Source organism: Oryctolagus cuniculus, chromosome 7, assembly GCF_051225735.1.
Source record: "Oryctolagus cuniculus isolate XC-2025 breed Fujian yellow rabbit chromosome 7, ASM5122573v1, whole genome shotgun sequence".
Classification (NCBI taxonomy): Eukaryota; Metazoa; Chordata; class Mammalia; order Lagomorpha; family Leporidae; genus Oryctolagus; species Oryctolagus cuniculus.
In genome coordinates, this window is record NC_142873.1 from 145,825,600 (window position 1) to 145,844,622 (window position 19,023).

Consider the following 19,023-nt stretch of genomic DNA (forward strand, 5'->3'; position numbering starts at 1 on the left):
ACATGGACCTTTCATCTGAAGAGGAGAGACTGCGAGACCAGGTTCTTGCTTGGAGACGCTAGGGTATCTGGAAGGTTCTCGTGGCAGGAGATTTGTTCTTTGAACATGAGCACAAGTTTTCATGACACAAGACGGTTGGATAGCCCTAATTTTCTTTTTTTTAATTTTTATTATTTATTTATTTATTTTTTTGACAGGCAGAGTGGACAGTGAGAGAGAGAGACAGAGAGAAAGGTCTTCCTTTGCCGTTGGTTCTCCCTCCAATGGCGGCCGCGGCTAGCGTGCTGCAGCCGGCATACCTGTCTTGCACGTTAGAGAACAAGAATCACACAGGGCCGGTGCCGCGGCTCACTAGGCTAATCCTCTGCCTGCAGCGACGGCACCCCCGGTTCTAGTCCCGGTTGGGGCACTGGATTCTGTCCCAGTTGCTCCTCTTCCAGTCCAGCTCTCTGCTGTGGCCCGGGAGTGCAGTGGAGGATGGCCCAGGTCCTTGGGCCCTGCACCCACATGGGAGACCAGGAGGAAGCACCTGGCTCCTGCCTTTGGATCAGCGCAGAGCGTCAGCAGCAGCAGGCCGCAGCAGCCACTTGGGGAGTGACCCAACGGAAGGAAGACCTTTCTCTCTGTCTCTCTCTCACTGCCTAACTCTGCCTGTCACAAAAAAAAAAAAAAAAAAAAAAAAAAAAAAAAAAAAAAACAAACAGGTTTGCAAATCCAGAGACAGATGACGAAAAGCAAATGTTACCAGACACAGCCTGGAGAAGACTTCTTCAGATTTTAGCTCCCCTCTCTTCCGGTTCCCAGATCTCTAGTCCCAGGAGGGCTGGGTATGGGAATGAACAAAATTAGAACAGTGTTTGGAAACTACTTACCTGCCAGAGCAGGAAGTCGCTTAGCCGCACTTCTCCCGAAGTCCGTATCAAGATGTCAGGGTGAGGCGAGTGGCTGGTATAGAGGCACTTATCAAGCAGAGACTCGGAGACATCACTAGCATGTGCAGGAGACAAGGAGAAGCCACACGTCTTTTAGCATTCTCAAGGTGAACTTCCATACATAAAGCTCCCCAGTCTATAGACATCCAACAAACACCTTAGCCGACACTAGCTGGTACACAGAAGGCCCTCAACAAATGTAAACTAAATTAACACATTATTTCTAAATCACCACAACTACAAGGGTATTTATTTCTACCTTCAGCTACTTATTTTTAAAGATTTATTTATTTGAAAGGCAGAGTGTCAGAGACAGAGGGAGAGACAGAGAGATATCTTCCATCTGCTGGTTCACTCCCCAAACACCCACAACAGCTGAGACTTGGCAAGACCAAAGCAAGGAGCCAGGAACTCCAGGTCTCCCACGTGGATGGCAGGACCCTAGGTATCTGGGCCATCCTCCACTGCCTCCCTGACACATTAGCAGGGAACTGAACTGGAAGCCCAGAACAGCCGAGACTTGAATCGGGCACTCTGATAAGGGATGCAGCCATCCCAAACAGTGGCTTAAACCTTAGAACTCAATGCTCGCCCCCTCTATCCTCATTTTATAAATAAGGAAATTGAGGCTTCAGAGAAACGCGCCCAAAGTTACTGAGCTGAGGTTCAAAGCCAGATTCACTCACTGGAATGTGTTGTCATTCACTTAGAACATCTTGTCTACTAGGGTGAGTGGTGCAGTGGTTAAGCGGCTTCTCCAGAAGACGGCCCTAGTCCTTGGGCTCCTGCTCCTGCATGGGAGATCCGGGCTTCAGATCGGCTCAGCTCCGGCCATTGCGGTCATTTGGGGAGTGAAGACCTCTCCCTCTCTCTCTGGCTCTACCTCTCTCTATAACTCTATTTAAATAAAATAGATCTTAAAAAAAAAAAAAAAAAAAGAGAGAGAGAGTGCCCAGTTAGAGTCCTGGCTACCCTATTTCTAATACATCTTCCTGCTGACGTACTCCCTGGCAGGCAGCACATGACAGCTCAAATACTTGGGTCCCTGCGACCCACACAGGAGATTCAAACTGAGTTCTGGAGTCCTGGCTTGCACGGTCCAGCTCTTACTGTTGTGGGCATTTGGGGAATGAATCATTTGCTAGATAATCTCTGCCTTTCAAATAAAATTAAAATAAACAGATATTTAAACATTTTTTAGGGGTAGGCACAGCAATTTAAGTTGCTGCTTAGGACACTTGCATCCCATACCCGAGGGCTGATTCAAGTTCTGGCTATATCCTTGCCACCCATGTGGCAGACTCAGATGAAATTCTGGGCTCCTGGTATTGGCCTCATCCAGCCCCAGCTGTTGGGAGCATTTGGGGTGTGAACCAGCAGATGGAAGACTAATCTCTCCTTCTCTGCCAGTTTTTCAAATAAGTAAAAATTTTTTTTTTTTTGACAGGCAGAGTGGACAGTGAGAGAGAGAGACAGAGAGAAAGGTCTTCCTTTGCCGTTGGTTCACCCTCCAATGGCCGCCGCGGCCGGCGCGCTGCAGCCGGCGCACCGCGCTGATCCGATGGCAGGAGCCAGGAGCCAGGTGCTTTTCCTGGTCTCCCATGGGGTGCAGGGCCCAAGCACCTGGGCCATCCTCCACTGCACTCCCTGGCCACAGCAGAGAGCTGGCCTGGAAGAGGGGCAACCGGGACAGAATCCGGCGCCCCGACCGGGACTAGAACCTGGTGTGCTGGCGCCGCTAGGCGGAGGATTAGCCTAGTGAGCCGCGGCGCCGGCTAAATAAGTAAAATTTTTAAAAATGGTTTTCAAGCCACTTTATTTTTTTTAATGTATATACCATGTGACTGAGCAATGTGATGAAATATTATGCAATTTAAAAAATACAGATAAATCTAAATTTACTGATTTGAAGTGGTGTCCAAGGTCAAATGTTGCATGAAAGAAGCAAGGTCAGCCGGCGCCGCGGCTCTCTAGGCTAATCCTCCACTTTGCAGCGCCGGCACACCGGGTCCTAGCCCCGATCGGGGTGCCGGATTCTGTCCCGGTTGCCCCTCTTCCAGGCCAGCCCTCTGCTGTGGCCAGGGAGTGCAGTGGAGGATGGCCCGAGTACTTGGGCCCTGCACCCCATGGGAGACCAGGAGAAGCACCTGGCTCCTGCCATCGGATCAGCGCGGTGCGCCAGCCGCAGTGCACTGGCCGCGGTGGCCATTGGAGGGTAAACCAACGGCAAAGGAAGACCTTTCTCTCTGTCTCTCTCTTTCACTGTCCACTCTGCCTGTCAAAAAAAAAAAAAAAAGCAGGTCAGAAAATATAGTATGAGAAATACACACACAGAAACCCATACTCACTCACTCACATATGTGCATATATGTACACATTAAACAAAAACCAAGTCTGAAAAGACACACATCATACTATTAACAGTGGGTTGGATAAGAAAGGAAAGACTCTTTTTACTTTTTGTACCTCTGTAATATTTTTTTTTTTTTTAATTTGAAAGGCAGAGAGAGAAAGACAGAAACAGAGACAGCAAACAGATCTTCTGTCTGCTGGCTCACTCCCCAGATGCCCACAACAGGCTAGTCTGGGGCAGGCCAAAGCCATGAACAAAGGAACTCCATCCTGGTCTCCCATGCGAGTGGCAAGAGCCCAAGTTCTTCGGCCATCATCGGCTGACGCCAGGTGCATTAGCAGGGAGCTGCACTGGAAGTGGAGCAGCTGGGACTCCAAGTACTGCTCTCATATGGACTGCTGGCATGGTTAAGTGGTGGCTTAACCTGCTGTGCAATAACAATGGCCCCTATGGACTTCTGTTATAGTTTGAATTTATTATAAAGAGCATTTTAAATCTTAAGTAAATCATACAGATCCTAAAAGTCCCACTGCATAAAGTCCACATTACTCAGGATTTTAAATAAACAGCAGAATCATCAGTTCTCCTCTGTTTGATAAGAGGTACTTGCCCAGGTACATACTCAGACAGAAGGAATTGAGGAAAACTGGCAACTGGCAAGATTCACCTGAAATAAAGCCTCCCTGATCAAAGAAAGGCAGTATCTAGAAGGCTGGTGTCTGTCGGCTCCAAGAACTCCGTCTGCCTGCCCTACCGAGTAGCCACAAGCAGAATTTACTCTCCAAGTGCTAAGAGTTGAATCTTGGGAAGAGTCCAGAAGACAAAACTTCCTGGTGGGAACAAACTTCTTGGCACATGGTCAAGAAAACAAAGTTCTGGGCTGCGTTCAAAACCAGACTACAAATGTCAGCTGTGTGCCTCTGGGCAAGTTGCTTCATGTCTCAGAAATCTTTTCCAAATTACAGAAAGAAATATATTTTCTACAGCATCACAGGAAGTAGCATTCACTTATAATTGGGCAATAGGAAGGGTCTGGCTCAGCTTTCCCGGATAATCTCCGTCTTGCCGTGGCAGCACTGTCTTCTTCCTCTAAGCTGTGTGAGACCCTATAGTCCTCATAATTTCTCTGTTCTCAGATCTCTGAAAGAGCCCATTTGTCCTGTCTACCCTATAGGTTATTATGAGGGTCAAATCAAATGAAATAATAGATTTGAGGGGTATATGTTTAGCTTCATGGTTACGACTTGTGTTAAGATCCCGCATCCCATGCCAAAGTGCCTGGGTTTGATGGCCAGCTCTGGCTCCTGACTCCAGCTTCCTGCTAGTGTAAACTGAGAGGCAGCACTAAGTAACTGGGCCTGCCACCCATGTGGGAGGCCTCATTATCATGTGCGTGTGGGGAGTGAATCTTTTTCTCTCAAATAAATGAATTTTAAAAATTGTTAAAGTGTCCGGGTTCAAATAGGTTCTGCTTCCAATTCCAGCATCCTACTGTTGCATACCTGGAAGGCAGCAGATGATGGCTCAACTCCTATCACCCATACGAGTTCCTATCATCCTTATGGGCTACCCAGATGGAATTTCTGGCTCCTGGCTTTGGCCTGGTTCAGCACCAGTTGTTGCAGCCATTTGAGGGAGTGAACCAGCAGATGGAAGATCTCTGTCTCTCCCTCTATCATTCTAGCTAGCACTGTGGCGTAGTAAGCTAAGCCTCCGCCTGCAGTGCCGGCATCCCACAAGGGTGCCAGTTCATGTCCTCTTCTGATCCAGCTCTCTGAAATGGCTTGGGAAAGCAGTGGAAGATGGCCCAAGTGCTTGGGCTCCTGCACTTGTGTGGGAGATGTGGAAGAAGCTCCTGGCTCCTGGCTTCGAATTGGCCCAGCTCCAGCTGTTGAGGCCATTTGGGGAGTGAATCAGTGGATGAAAGATCTTTGCCTCTGTCTCGCCCTCTCTCTGTCTGTAACGTCTCAAATATATAAATAAATCTTTAAAATAAATACATATATATAGGCCAGCGCCACAGCTCACTAGGCTAATCCTCCGCCTTGCGGCGCCAGCACACCGGGTTCTAGTCCTGGTCGGGGCACCAGATTCTGTCCCGGTTGCCCTCTTCCAGGCCAGCTCTCTGCTGTGGCCAGGGAGTGCAGTGGAGGATGGCCCAAGTGCTTGGGCCCTGCACCCCATGGGAGACCAGGAGAAGCACCTGGCTCCTGCCATCGGATCAGCGCGGTGTGCCGGCCACAGCGCTGGCTGCAGCGGCCATTGGAGGGTGAACCAACAGCAAAGGAAGACCTTTCTTTCTCTCTCTCTCTCTCTCTCTCTCACTGTCCACTCTGCCTGTCAAAAAATAAAATAAAATAAAAAAATACATATATATTAAAAAAAGAAAAAGAACAAGGTGAAATGGCCACCTCCAGATGCAGACCCTGAGGAAACAATTCAAAATCAGGAATTAAGTTCAAAGAATTCAGGCCAGTGCTGTGGCTCGATAGGCTAATCCTCCACCTAGCGGCGCCAGCACACCGGGTTCTAGTCCCAGTTGGGGCGCCGGATTCTGTCCCGGTTGCCCCTCTTCCAGGCCAGCTCTCTGCTGTGACCAGGGAGTGCAGTGGAGGATGGCCCAAGTACTTGGGCCCTGCACCCCATGGGAGACCAGGAGAAGCACCTGGCTCCTGCCTTTGGATAGGCCGCGGCGGCCATTGGAGGGTGAACCAACGGCAAAGGAAGACCTTTCTCTCTGTCTCTCTCTCTCACTGTCCACTCTGCCTGTAAAAAAAAAAAAAAAAAAAAAAAAGTTCAAAGAATTCATTGTGGTATTATCTATAATAATGAAAACTTGGAAACAGTCAACATACCCAACAAATAGCATGGTTAAGTAAATTAAAGGGAGATCCATTCTATCACTATTAAAACCAAGATATGAAGAATTTCTACTAACATGGAACATGGAAAAGTGTTTTCATATTACAAACTAGGTGAAAAAAATACGACTCATGGTATGAACTGTTCATATTGTGGTTTTATCTGTATAAATATTAATGACATAATTGGATTTGTGTTTTAAAAGGATGATTCTGGGAGTGGGCACTGTGGCACAGTGGGGTGAGAAGCTGCTTGGGATGCCCCATCCTATATCAGCGTGCCAAGAATCAAATCCCACTACTACTTCAATCCAGCTTCCTATTAATTAGAGCAACCTGGGAGGTAGCAGATTATGGTCAAGTATTTGGGTCCCTGCTACCCATGTCGAAGAACGAGCTGGAGTTCTAGCTCCTGGATTTGTCCTCACCCAGCACTGGCTATTGCAGGCATTTGGGGTCTAAACCAACAGATGGAAGATATCCTCTCTCTTGCTGTCACTAAAGACAAAAAGTTTTTTAAAAAGGATGATTCCAGGGGCCGGCACTGTGGTGCAGTGAGTTAACCCCCTGGCCTGAAGCACTGGCATCCCATATGGGCGCCGGTTCAAGACCCGGCTGCTCCACTTCCTGTCCAGCTCTCTGCTATGGCCTGGGAAAGCAATAGAAGATGGCCCAAATCCTTGGGCCCCTGCACCCATGTGGGAGACCCGGAAGAAGCTCCTGGCTTCCCGCTTCAGATCAGTGCAGCTCTGGCTGTTGCGGCCAATTGGAGAGTGAACCAGCAGATGGAAGGACCCCCCCCCCACACACACACCTCTCCTCTCTCTGTGTAACTCTGACTTTCAAATAAATAAATAAATCTTAAAAAAAAAAAAAAAAGATGATTCCAGCTTCCAGCTAACTCCCAACCACACCTAATCACATGATGTCAGGAGAAGTTGTGTATGTAGCACCTCCATGACTGCAGTAAACCACACCATGGATTTATTGTGCATGAATTAGATTGTGAGCTCTTGAGGGAAAACCCCTCGGTATATTCATCTGTTTTCCTGCTCTTCCAGCATAGGACCTACCTGGCACAGTGACTCAATATGTGTTTGAATAAATGAATGAATGATTGAAAATAGATTTCAGAATTAAACATGTACTGGCTTTCTGAATGTGAAGAGCTTTAAAAAAGTATTTGACAATGTAACTTTCCAGCAACCTAGAACCCAAACTTAGACATTATCACAACTTGATGGGAAAGATCAACATAGTTAATTAATTGAACACACTCATACACACAGAACTGGAAGGAAACACTTAAAATAAGTGTTACCAGGGTGTTGCTGAGGCTAGGATCTTAGAAGGTTTAAATTTTTCATTTATATATATATATTTTTTATTTTGCAAATTGTCTCTAATGAATATGTATGATTCTTACATTTATAAAATTATATATGCATTGGGGAGGTTGTTTTCTTTTTTAAAATTAATATTTCTGTTTGGGATGAGTAAAAAAGTTGGAAATAGTGGTGCTGATTATACCACACTGTGAGTATACTTATACAATGCCTCTCTATAAATCATTACAATAGTAAAATTTATATTACATGTATTTTACCATAATTAAAAAAAAATTTGGAAGGATAAGGGCATAAATATTCAATAAGATAATGGCTCCTCCCTAATAAATTATGCATGTTAGGGAATGGCCAATCTAAAATAAAATCAAATGGAAACCTATAATGTGGCCGGCGCCGCGACTCAATAGGCTAATCCTCCGCCTTGCGGTGCCAGCACATGGGGTTCTAGTCCCAGTTGGGGTGCCGGATTCTGTCCTGGTTGCCTCTCTTCCAGGCCAGCTCTCTGCTGTGGCCTGGGAGTGCAGTGGAGGATGGCCCAAGTACTTGGGCCCTGCACCCCATGGGAGACCAGGAGAAGCACCTGGCTCCTGCCTTCGGATAGGCGCAGTACACCAGCTGCAGCGCGCCGGCCGCGGCGGCCATTGGAGGGTGAACCAATGGCAATGGCAGACCTTTCTCTCTGTCTCTCTCACTGTCCACTCTGCCTGTCAAAAAAAAAAAAAAAAAAAAAAAAAGAAAGAAAGAAAAAAAAGAAACCTATAATGAAGATATGGCAACAGCCTCTGGAAGGGAGATCTGGCAACATCAAGGATCTTTTACAACAGTGAATGGCCTGGGGCAGGAAAACAAGGGATTCAGAATATGTCAGTGTGTTGCAAACACCATTTTGCAAGGAAGACACTTTCTAGAAGGTACAAAAGTACAAAGAAATATGCCCTATGATAACAACATTTCTACAACATTTAGTTTAGTTTGTTTTTTAAGATTTACTTATTTGAAAGGCAGAGTTATAGAGAGACAGAGGCAGAGAGAGACAGAGAGGTCTTCTATCTGCTGGTTCAGTCTTCAGACGGCCTCAACGACCGAACTGCACTGATCTGAAGCCAGGAGCCCGGAGCTTCTTTTGGGTCTCTCACATGAGTGTAGGGGCTCAAGGTCTTGGGCCATCATCTACTGCTTTCCCAAGCCATAGCAGAGAGCTGGATTGGAAGTGGAGCAGCTGGGACTCGAACCAGTGCCCATACAGGATGCTGGCACTACAGGCAGCAGTTTTACTCACAATGCCACAGTGCTGGCCCTAGCATTTAGTTTTTATAGTCAAAGTGGAGAAACATACTGATGAAGAACATGGACTTTCAAGGTAAATGGTCATTGCGGGAGCCCAGGCTATTCCCCCAGGTACACGGTGACTTTTGGCAGGTCAATTAACATTTTTAAATCTTAGCTTCGGGGGTGGACGTTCAGCCTAGAAGTTAAGATGCCCCATCTCATATGAGAGTATCTGGGTTTGATTCCTATCTCTAAACTCCAGCTTCCTGCTAATGCAGACTCTGAGAGGTAGCACTGATGGCTAAGTAGTTGGGTTCCTGCCACCCATGTGACAGACCTGGATTGAGCTCTTGGCTACTCCAGTCATTTACACAGTTGGGGAGTGAACCAGTAGATGGGAGCTCCCTGTTTCTCAAATAAATAATTTAAAAACAAAAGCAAAACATTGCCTTATAAAACAAGACATATAAAAGTCACTAACTTTTATGACAATTAAATGAGAATAAGCAAGATGAACTCTTAGCCTGAAACCTGCCTCAAAAGATCCAGTAAATGTTGTTGATTTTTTATTATTATATTGCTTCTTGCTCATTTCAACTTTCCACTGAGGCAGTCAGTATGCCACAGTGAATGAGAGCACAGGTTCTAACACCAGGTTGAAATGCCGGCTCCAAGCTTTACCATGAACTTGGACAAATTACATTTCCTCTCCATTTCATATTCTCATTTAAAAATAGGGATAATGGCTGCGTGTTCCAATCCACCTTCTTGCTAATGCATCCTAGGAACTCGCAGATGATGGCTCAAGTACTTGCATCCCTGCCATCCACATGAGAAACACAGACTGAGTTCTGAGCTTTTGGCTTTGGCATGGAGCAATTATTGCTGTTGTGGGCATTAAGGGAGTGAAGCAGTGGATGGAAAATTCCCTCTCCCTCTTTAAGCCTTTTAAGTAGATTAAAATAAATAATATAAAAAAGAAGAAAAAATACATAAATATATAAGTATTCATTCAAAATAAAGACTAAAAAAAGTATCTACCTTATAGGGTCTAAAGATTTAACATACATGGAATACTAAGTAAATTCATGGCACAGAGTAAAGGCTTAGTAAATATTAGCAATTATTATTATCATCACTATCATCACTATTGTTTTATAAGGAATATAGATTTTTATAGGACGCCAAATGATCTGTTCAAGGTAACTCAAAGGAAGAGAGTTTATTAACTATCTTCTAGGCTCAACCTAATTCCTTCCATAATTCCAGACTCACAGAACAATCTACTAATTTGATTGCTAAGAAAGAAAAAAAAAATATGTGGAAGAAGGGAAAATGCAAAGTTAGATGATGGTGACAAAGGAACAGGAAAATATCAGCTATCTGAAGAGAACGCCTGATTGTAATGAATTCACTGACTTTCTGTTATAAATGTGGATTTTTCTAGATTTGAATAATGTAGAGATAGCTGCCTCTGGCTGAGACCAGCGCACTCTGAAATGAACACCAAGCCATAGCAGCTGGTGGGTTCAGACATCAGCCTCCTGAAGCAGGCAGTCCTGCCCAGTCCACAGCCTGTCTGCATGATTAACCTCACAGAGGCACATAACTAAACTATGCAGGACAGAGACGATGGAAAAATGTGCTGGAGAAGAAGCAAGTTACAGTCAGAGGTCACTGCAATGTAGTGAGGGCAAAACACACCAGACAGGAGGCAAGACCAGAATTCCAGTCCTAGGCATGAACATATATTAAACCTACTTGCCCAAGGGCTTTCTAGCATATTATTTTTAATATACTATTTTATATTGTATTGAAACACATTAATTATAAAGGACAATAACATAATGAACACAATGAATAACAAGCTACGAATTAGAACAGTATCAATAACTTCTATCTACTTATTTTTGTGTATCCCTTTCTGTCATCCTCCTACTTGCCTCCTACCACCAATTTAACCAGTACCCTGTCTTTTCCTCAACAATCTACATCTTTAAATTAAAAAAGAAAAAGATTTTTCTATTTGAAAGGCAGAGTTAGAGAGAGAGAGCTTCTATTTACTGGATTACTCCTCAAATGGTGGCAACAGCCAGGGATGGGTCAGGCTGAAGCCAGGAGCTTGGTACTCCCTCCAGGTCTCCTCTGTGGGTGCAGGGGCTCAAGCACTTGGGCCATCTTCCTGTGCTTATATGGGATGCTGGTGTCCCAGGCAGCAGTTTAACCTGCTGAGCCACAAAGCCAACCCTAATGATGCATATCTTATTTATTTATTTATTTTTTAATTAAAAAAAAATTTTTTGACAGGCAGAGTTAGACGGTGAGAGAGACAGAGAGAAAGGTCTTCCTTTTGCCATTGGTTCACCCCCCAAATGGCCGCTATGGCTGGCACATTGTGGCTGGCGCGCCGCACCGATCCGAAGCCAGGAGCCAAGCACCTCCTCCTGGTCTCCCATGCGGGTGCAGGGCCCAAGGACCTGGGCCATCCTCCACTGCCCTCTCGGGCCACAGCAGACAGCTGGCCTGGAAGAGGGGCAACCAGGACAGAATCCGGTGCCCCGACCGGGACTAGAACCCGCAGTGCTGGCGCTGCAGGCGGAGGATTAGCCTAGTGAGCTGAGGCACCGGCCTTATATATTTATTTTTTTAAGATTAAAGGGAAAGATAGATCTTCTGTCTGCTGGTTCACTCCTCAAATGACCATATGGCCAGAGCTGGGCTAAGCCAAAGCCAGGAGCCAGAAGCTTCATCCAAGTCTTTCACATGGGCAGCAGGAACCCAAGGACTTTGGCCACCCTCCGCTGCTTTCCCAGGCACATTAGCAGAGAGCTGGATCACAAGTGGAGCAGCTGCGACTTGAACTGGTGCCAATGTGGGATGCCAGCATTGCAGACAGTGGCTTAACCTGTTAGGCCACAATGCAGTCCCCAACAATCCACATCTTTTTTTTTTTTTTGACAGGCAGAGTGGACAGTGAGAGAGAGAGACAGAGAGAAAGGTCTTCCTTTGCCGTTGGTTCACCCTCCAATGGCCGCCGCGGCCGGCGCGCTGCGGCCGGCGCACCGCGCTGATCCGATGGCAGGAGCCAGGAGCCAGGTGCTTTTCCTGGTCTCCCATGGGGTGCAGGGCCCAAGCACCTGGGCCATCCTCCACTGCACTCCCTGGCCACAGCAGAGGGCTGGCCTGGAAGAGGGGCAACCGGGACAGAATCCGGCGCCCCGACCGGGACTAGAACCCGGTGTGCCGGTTCCGCTAGGCGGAGGATTAGCCTAGTGAGCCGCGGCGCCGGCCTAACAATCCACATCTTATCTGACCTCTGAATAGTATTCAACAATGGTATTCTCACCAGTGCCCATGGCTCTCCCCATCCTGCATCAACAAACTTCCTCTTCTCTTGGCTTCTGTAACACTGGCTACCTCATTTTATTCCTACCTCTCTGGCTGTTTATTCTCTTTCCTCGAAGGCTCACTCTCCTGTATCCAGCCTGTAAAGGTAAAGCTTCCTAGACCCACCCTCTTTTCTCACTCTAGACCCCCTTTGTTTCTGCATACTACCTCCCCGCCACACAAATGACCTCCACACTGCTATTTCCATCCCAACCCCTTTAACTGCCAGCTCAACATCTACATCAACAGCCACAGCCAAACTTCTGGCTTTCTTCAGCAACATAAAGGACACGACTATCCACTGTTACCTAAGTCACAGACCCTGGACACCTTTCCCCAGAGTTAGTCCATCAAGCCCTCTTGATTTTACCTACTTTGTAGCCCTTGATGTGGTCCTCTCTATCCATTCCAGCACCACCGCCATAATCTAAGCTCCCTTCCTGACACTCTCTACTTGAATTAGACCCACAGTCTCTTCAGTCAATGAGCTCCTTACACTCCCGCCCCCGTCTCTAGCAGTTCTTATTCTTTCTGCTTACACAGGTCACTACTCATTTCTTTGGGGGACCTTCTCTGCAGGTCCACTTCTCTTTTTATAAATTCTTCTTGTTAAAAGAAGATTTATTTATTGTGGCCAGCATTGTGGTGTAGCAGGTAAAGCCGCTGCCTGTGATGCTGGCATCCCATATGGGGGCTGGTTTAAGTCAGCTGCTCTACTTCCCATCCAGCTCCCTGCTATGGCCTGGCAAAGCAGCAGAAGATGGCCAAAGTCCTTAGGCCCCTTCACCCATGAGGGAGACCTGGAAAAAGCTCCCGGCTCTTGGCTTCAGTCTCTCCCACCCTGGCTGTTGTGGCCATTTGGGGAATGAACCAGTGAATGGAAGATCTCTCTGTTCTGCCTCTCTTTCTTTCTCTGCAATTCTGTCTTTCAAATACATAAATACTAAAAAAGCAAATCCTAGGCCTTATCATATTGTCACTTAAAAAAAAAAAAAAAGATGTAGTATTTATTTACTTGAAAGGCAGAGTTAAAGAGAGAAAAGGAGAGACAAAGAGATCTTCTAATTGCTGGTTCACTCCCCAAATGGATGCAATGACTGGGGCTGGGACAGGCTCAAGTCAGGAGCCAGCAGGAACTTCTCCTGTGTCTCCCACATGGGTGTCTGGGCCCAAGCACTTGGGCCATCTTCTGCTGCTTTCCCAGGTACATTAACAGGGAGCTAGATTTGAAGTGGAGCATCCGGACTCAAACTGGTGGCCATATGGGATGCCGGCCTTGCAGGTGGTCACTTAATTCACTATACCACAGCGCCAGCCCCATGGAAATATATACTTACTCTCACCACTGAATCCCTGTGTATAGCAATGTGTGTTTTTAAGTTGGCACTTGAGGCCGGCACCGTGGCTCACTTGGTTAATCCTCTGCCTGTGGCACCGGCATCCCATGTGGGCACCGGTTCTAGTCCTGGTTGCTCCTCTTCCAGTCCAGCTCTCTGCTGTGGCCCGGGAGGGCAGTGGAGGATGGCTCAAGTGTTTGGGCCCTGCACCCCATGGGAGACCAGGAAGAGGCACCTGGCTCCTGGCTTCAGATCGGCGCAGTGCCAGCCGTAGTGCCATTTGGGGAGTGAACCAACGGAAGGAAGACCTTTCTCTTTGTCTCTCTCTCACTGTCTATAACTCTATCTGTCAAATAAATTAAAAAAAAATAAAAAAATAAAAAAGTTGGCACTTAAATAAATTGTGTTCCTGGCCCCCAGCTTTGGCCTTAACCCAGCCCTGGCTTAGGAAGTGGGCTAGCAGATGGGAGCTTGCTTTGTCTGTCTGGCTGTCTCTCAAATATATATATAAAAATTAACCAAAAAAATGTGTTGAATGAGTGAATGATTTAATCAATGAACTATGTGACACAGGAAGATGACTTAACTGTTATGGAGGAAAGACAATCATAAAGTAGCTTTTAAAAATGTTGCTGCTGGGGGCTGGTGCTGTGGCGTAGAAGGTTAAGCTGCCGCCTGCAGTGCTGCCATCCTATTTGTCCTGGCTGCTCCACTTCCAATCTGGCTCCCTGCTAATGTGCCTGGGAAGGCAGTCAAAGATGGCTCAAGTCCTTGGGCCTCTGCCACCCACGTGGGAGACCCAGAAGAAGCTCCTGGTTTTGGCATGGCCCAACCCTGGCCATTGCAGCCATTTGGGGAGTGAACCAACAGATGGAAGATCTCTTTCTCTCTCTCTCTGTATCTCCACCTTTCAAATAAATAAATAGATCTTAAAAAAAAAATTACTCTTGGGTCACTGTTGTGACACAGCGAAATTAAGCCATTGCCTGTGATGCCAGTGTTCCATGTGGCACCAGTTAGCGTCCTGCATGCTCCACTTCTGACCCAGCTCCTTGCTGATGCACATGAGATGCTGATGTGCCTGAGAAAGCAGAAGACTGGCCAAGTCCTTGGGCCTCCGTAACCCAGGAGGAAGAACCAGATGGCTGCCTCTAACTCAGCCTTTCAAATAAATAAATAAACCTATATATAAAAGTGTCACTTTCTTATTCCATTCAGAATGAGCAATTTATTGATTTTTTATTTACTTTGCCTGCAAAAGCAAGGTCTGGGTTGGTCTGAAGCTGGGAGCCAGGAATGTAATCCAGGTTTCCCATGTGGGTGGCAGGACTCAATTACATGAACCATCTCCTGCTGCTTCCCAGGATTCCCACTAGCAGGAAGCTAAAACTGGGAACAGACCTGGGACATGAACTAGGCACTCCAATATGGGAGGCAGATAGATCAGCTGGCACCTTAGTGCCAGGCCAAAGGCCCACTCGTAAACTTATCTGTTAATTCTACTTTCCAAGAACTTCTTTAAAATACCTTATTATTCGCTAATATTATTACTAAAAGTTACATAAATAGTAATGTATAGGTAGCTTCTGAAGTCCCTCCTAGCTCTAACAATTAGGATTCCATGTTCCCAGTGACTGACAATCTTCTTGGTACTGCAATGTTGTTGGAGCTGTAACACGAGAATCCTGAAAGACCCCAATCTCAACAAAATACCTTCCTGAAGAGCCACAGGGTCTCATGTCTTACTGAATGACAAGGCCTTGCTGCCTGATTTGCCGTTTCTCTGGGGTTTCTTGGCATGCAGTAAACTCAAATGCTGAGGTAGGCTGCACTAACTCATCCTAACCTCTGTACCGGGGAAGTCTTTATAAATCCCATTTTGACTTCTGGTGAAGTACAGGCACGGGTTGGTTGTATGGTCTGGCACGTGCATTTCTCCCTGTCTGTCACCACATGAAACAACTTGGGATACCTGGGATCCAGCAGGCCTTGCTCCACTCCCCAGGCCATCTCTTTCACAGCGTTGCTGATCTCGTGACGGGATGTGTATGCAAAGCACACGTTCAGGAAACACCTGAGGAGGGAAGACCAGAATGATCTACCAAACAGGGTCAGGGACTGATGGCTGGAGTCATGGATTACAGAGCGACTCTTCCTTTAAAGAACACACACAAACCAAGGGTAACTGCAGACCTTTCTCAAAGGTGAGAAAGCAAGTTTTTTGTGTGTGTTTTCCTGGAGTAACATGGCAGTAGTTTTATAAAACAAATACTAAACAGCCCTAATTGGCCCCCGACCTTTTCAGCCCCTTCCACTGCCAACCAGTTTTCAGAGCATTTGAATCCACTGTGACACCAACACAAGAAAGGAGGAAGGGAAGGAGATCTGGTGTAGAGCAAATCCACTGCCACACATCACGCTCCAAAGCCACACATGATGAAGTTTGGGTTACTGATCTATTCCCCTCTGCACGACTTCCCAGGCTCACACTATTCAGGGTTAAAGGAATGAGACAGAAAAAGAATTTCTTGAAGGATCTGTTTTCTAAGAGCCAGGGATGAGGGCTATTGCATTCCCACCCCATCCCTTGTCAAGTTAAAGACACACACACACACACACACACAAACACAGTGTACACATGTATCAAAGCAGAGGTGGGCACATGAAGGAGCAAGGGTATGAGACACTGTATACGTGTATATGTATACACACATGTGTCACGGTACTGCAGAATGTCCTCCGCATGGAAGGAGGCAGTGCAAGTATCTCAAAGTACTCCCTCACTGTCCCACACCAAACACAGACCAGGGAAGACCAAAGAAGTGCGTCTCCCTAAAGCAAACAGAGTCAAAAACTGACAGATTCCTTCAGAGCTTACTTGTTGTAGTTCTTAGTGGCCCGTACAGCTTGTGCAATCAGCTCCTGGAGATCCAAGGGCAACAAATGTAGGTCACCCAGGACACGGATACACACTCCATGCTTTTGCAGTTTCTCCCTGATTGGGGAAAAGGAGGCAGAGTCGGGGCAGAGCACCTGCTGAGCTGGAGAAGACACAGTGCTTAAACTACAATCAGCTACCAGTTTGTGATGCTCCCCTGTGTGTCAGGCACCGTCCCACGTGTCTTCTTTCACTGTGTCCCCTCAGCAACCCTGAAAGTCTACCACAGCACTGAGCCTCAGACAGGACAGTCAGACAGGCACTGTCCAAGGTCACACAGTCACCAACTGCTGTGTCAGGACTGAAACCTGGGTCGGATTCGAGAACCTAAACTCTTAACCGCACTTTACACCGTTGGCAAGGTGCGCTCTCTGTGATACTTGTCCCATTCTGCCAAATGAACACTCCAGGGCAGGAGCTGTTGCTGTTACTTTTGTTATGTTCTGGTGAAACAGCTAACATTAATGTTTCCTAAGCACCAGGCATGGGTCTCAATGCTTTACCTGCACCAACACAGTCCATCCTCATGCCATGAGGTATGAACCATTATTCCAGACAAGAAAATGGAGGCACGTGGAAGTTGGAAATAAGGATTTTCAGTCAGCTGGTGAATGGACATAAGGACTTGACCCTGAAGAGGCTGGCTCCAGAGCCTGTCCTTGATCACGACAGGACACTACTTCCACACAGTAACCCCTGAACTGACAGTGAGGATGACCTCACCGCTACCTAACCAGCCCTGCTCACCCAGGAACACTACCGAGAAAACCAACACTTCATGTCTGGGAAAGGAGAGCTTAGCAACGAGAAGCCTACTGTGGGACGGGGGTATCAGGTACCTCCTAGAGTACCCTGATCTAGACCCAAAGGCCACACTCATAGCCCGTCCACCCTATATAAACTCCGGCCACACACCATCAAGGTTCATCACCCATTTTTCAGAATCTACCAGAGACAGTGCAGACAAATCTCTGGTCAAATCAAAGCAAAATCTGAAAAACAGCTAGATTCGAGTCCTACTGCCCGCTCTTATCAGCTAAGCGTGCATAAATACTTGGCTTCTCTCAGGCTCAGTTTCTACCTGCTTGCCTCCATACCTGTAAGCTGGTGATGACAACCATCCCTGCCATATTCTCCCCTCCTAGGCATATGATAAGTGAGAATAGGCACATGACAGTGCCTGCTTATTCTCAGACAGCAGAGGCTGAACTTTGGTGAGGTCTGCAAGAGGAGAAGCTGCCAAAGCGCCGGTGAAGAGCCCGGAGATCTGGGTTCTTGACCAGGCTCTGCCACGAGCTTGCTGTGACTGGGGAAAGCCCTTCTCTTCACGGGTTTTTAGCTTCCCGATGACAAACTGAACTGGGCTAATGGTTTTCCGGCTCACAAACTTGTTTCAACTCAAACTAGCACCCCAGACCCCATTCGTGCTGGGTTCTTCTCACATCCACCCCTCGGAACTATGGGGTTGCATGGCATATTGTCAGAAAAACACCTTTAAGGTTTTTTGCTCTGGTTGGGACTTCCTGTCAAACTACAACTGCTTTCTCCACTACTAACTGATTAGCGCAATCTTAGTGACAGCTCTGGTGCCACGCATTTTGATTTTTTTTTTTTTTTTTTTTTTTTGACAGGCAGAGTGGACAGTGAGAGAGAGAGAGACAGAGAGAAAGGTCTTCCTTTGCCGTTGGTTCACCCTCCAATGGCCGCCGCGGCCGGCGCGCTGCGGCCGGCGCACCGCGCTGATCCGATGGCAGGAGCCAGGAGCCAGGTGCTTTTCCTGGTCTCCCATGGGGTGCAGGGCCCAAGCACCTGGGCCATCCTCCACTGCACTCCCTGGCCACAGCAGAGGGCTGGCTTGGAAGAGGGGCAACCGGGACAGAATCCGGCGCCCCGACCGGGACTAGAACCCGGTGTGCCGGCGCCGCTAGGCGGAGGATTAGCCTAGTGAGCCGCGGCGCCGGCACATTTTGATTTTGTAGAACAGTAGTTCTGTCTTAGAACAGTGTAGTAGACAACAGCTCATCTCTGGAGTCAGGGAGATCCAGGTGTGCCCTTGGCTCTGCCTGCCTGACAGCTGTGTGACAGCGTGTGTGCCTCACCTTTGCTGCGTTCCCCCCCAGCCCCCTTTTTTTTAAACCTCAAGCTTCCATCCCCAGCCCCTTGGGCAGTAAACTCTGAGCCAAACAGGGACACGAGAGAGTAATGTCTTTGATCCAGAGTCTCCACACCCCAATACAAGCAGAGAGAAGCCTGGCTACCCTCCCCAATATCCTGGCCCACAAAGGGCCAGAAATAACAGAACCAGTTGCCTAGCAAGTTGGGCTGGACCCATCTCTAACACAGCTCTAGAATCCTCTTTTTATTGTCCTGGCATAGGCAGGAGCTGGGCAGACAAGGGCTGTAATGAGGATGTACAGGCAATTCTGTAGTGAGGTGAGGGCTCCACATTTTGAAGCAAACAATCTCCACTGAACTTCTCTTTGCTCCTTTTTGACTTTGTTCCCTAAGTTAATCCCAGACTCAGCAACAGCTAAGAATGACACTACATTTCTCATGCCTCACCCATCCCCTCAGGAAGACAATGCAGGGTGCAGAGT

The 19,023-nt window shown here is 47.2% G+C and overlaps 1 protein-coding gene across 13 annotated transcripts in view; it reads right to left on the reverse strand.

Moving 5' to 3' along the window:
• The window catches only part of DHDDS (dehydrodolichyl diphosphate synthase subunit), a 38,282-nt gene that overhangs the window by 12,108 nt on the left and 7,151 nt on the right, over positions 1 to 19,023 (reverse strand). For 8 of the 13 annotated variants that reach the window (XM_089301279.1, XM_089301276.1, XM_089301284.1 and 5 more), the window contains exons 5-7: positions 16,367 to 16,483; positions 15,461 to 15,562; positions 873 to 987 (exon numbers count right to left, since the gene is read on the reverse strand). In XM_089301279.1, the coding sequence (XP_089157405.1) occupies positions 873 to 987; positions 15,461 to 15,562; positions 16,367 to 16,483 (334 nt within the window). The remainder of the gene's footprint in view (positions 1 to 872; positions 988 to 15,460; positions 15,563 to 16,366; positions 16,484 to 19,023) is intronic. The other 5 variants (XM_089301287.1, XM_089301285.1, XM_089301286.1 and 2 more) reach the window with 2 other exon arrangements.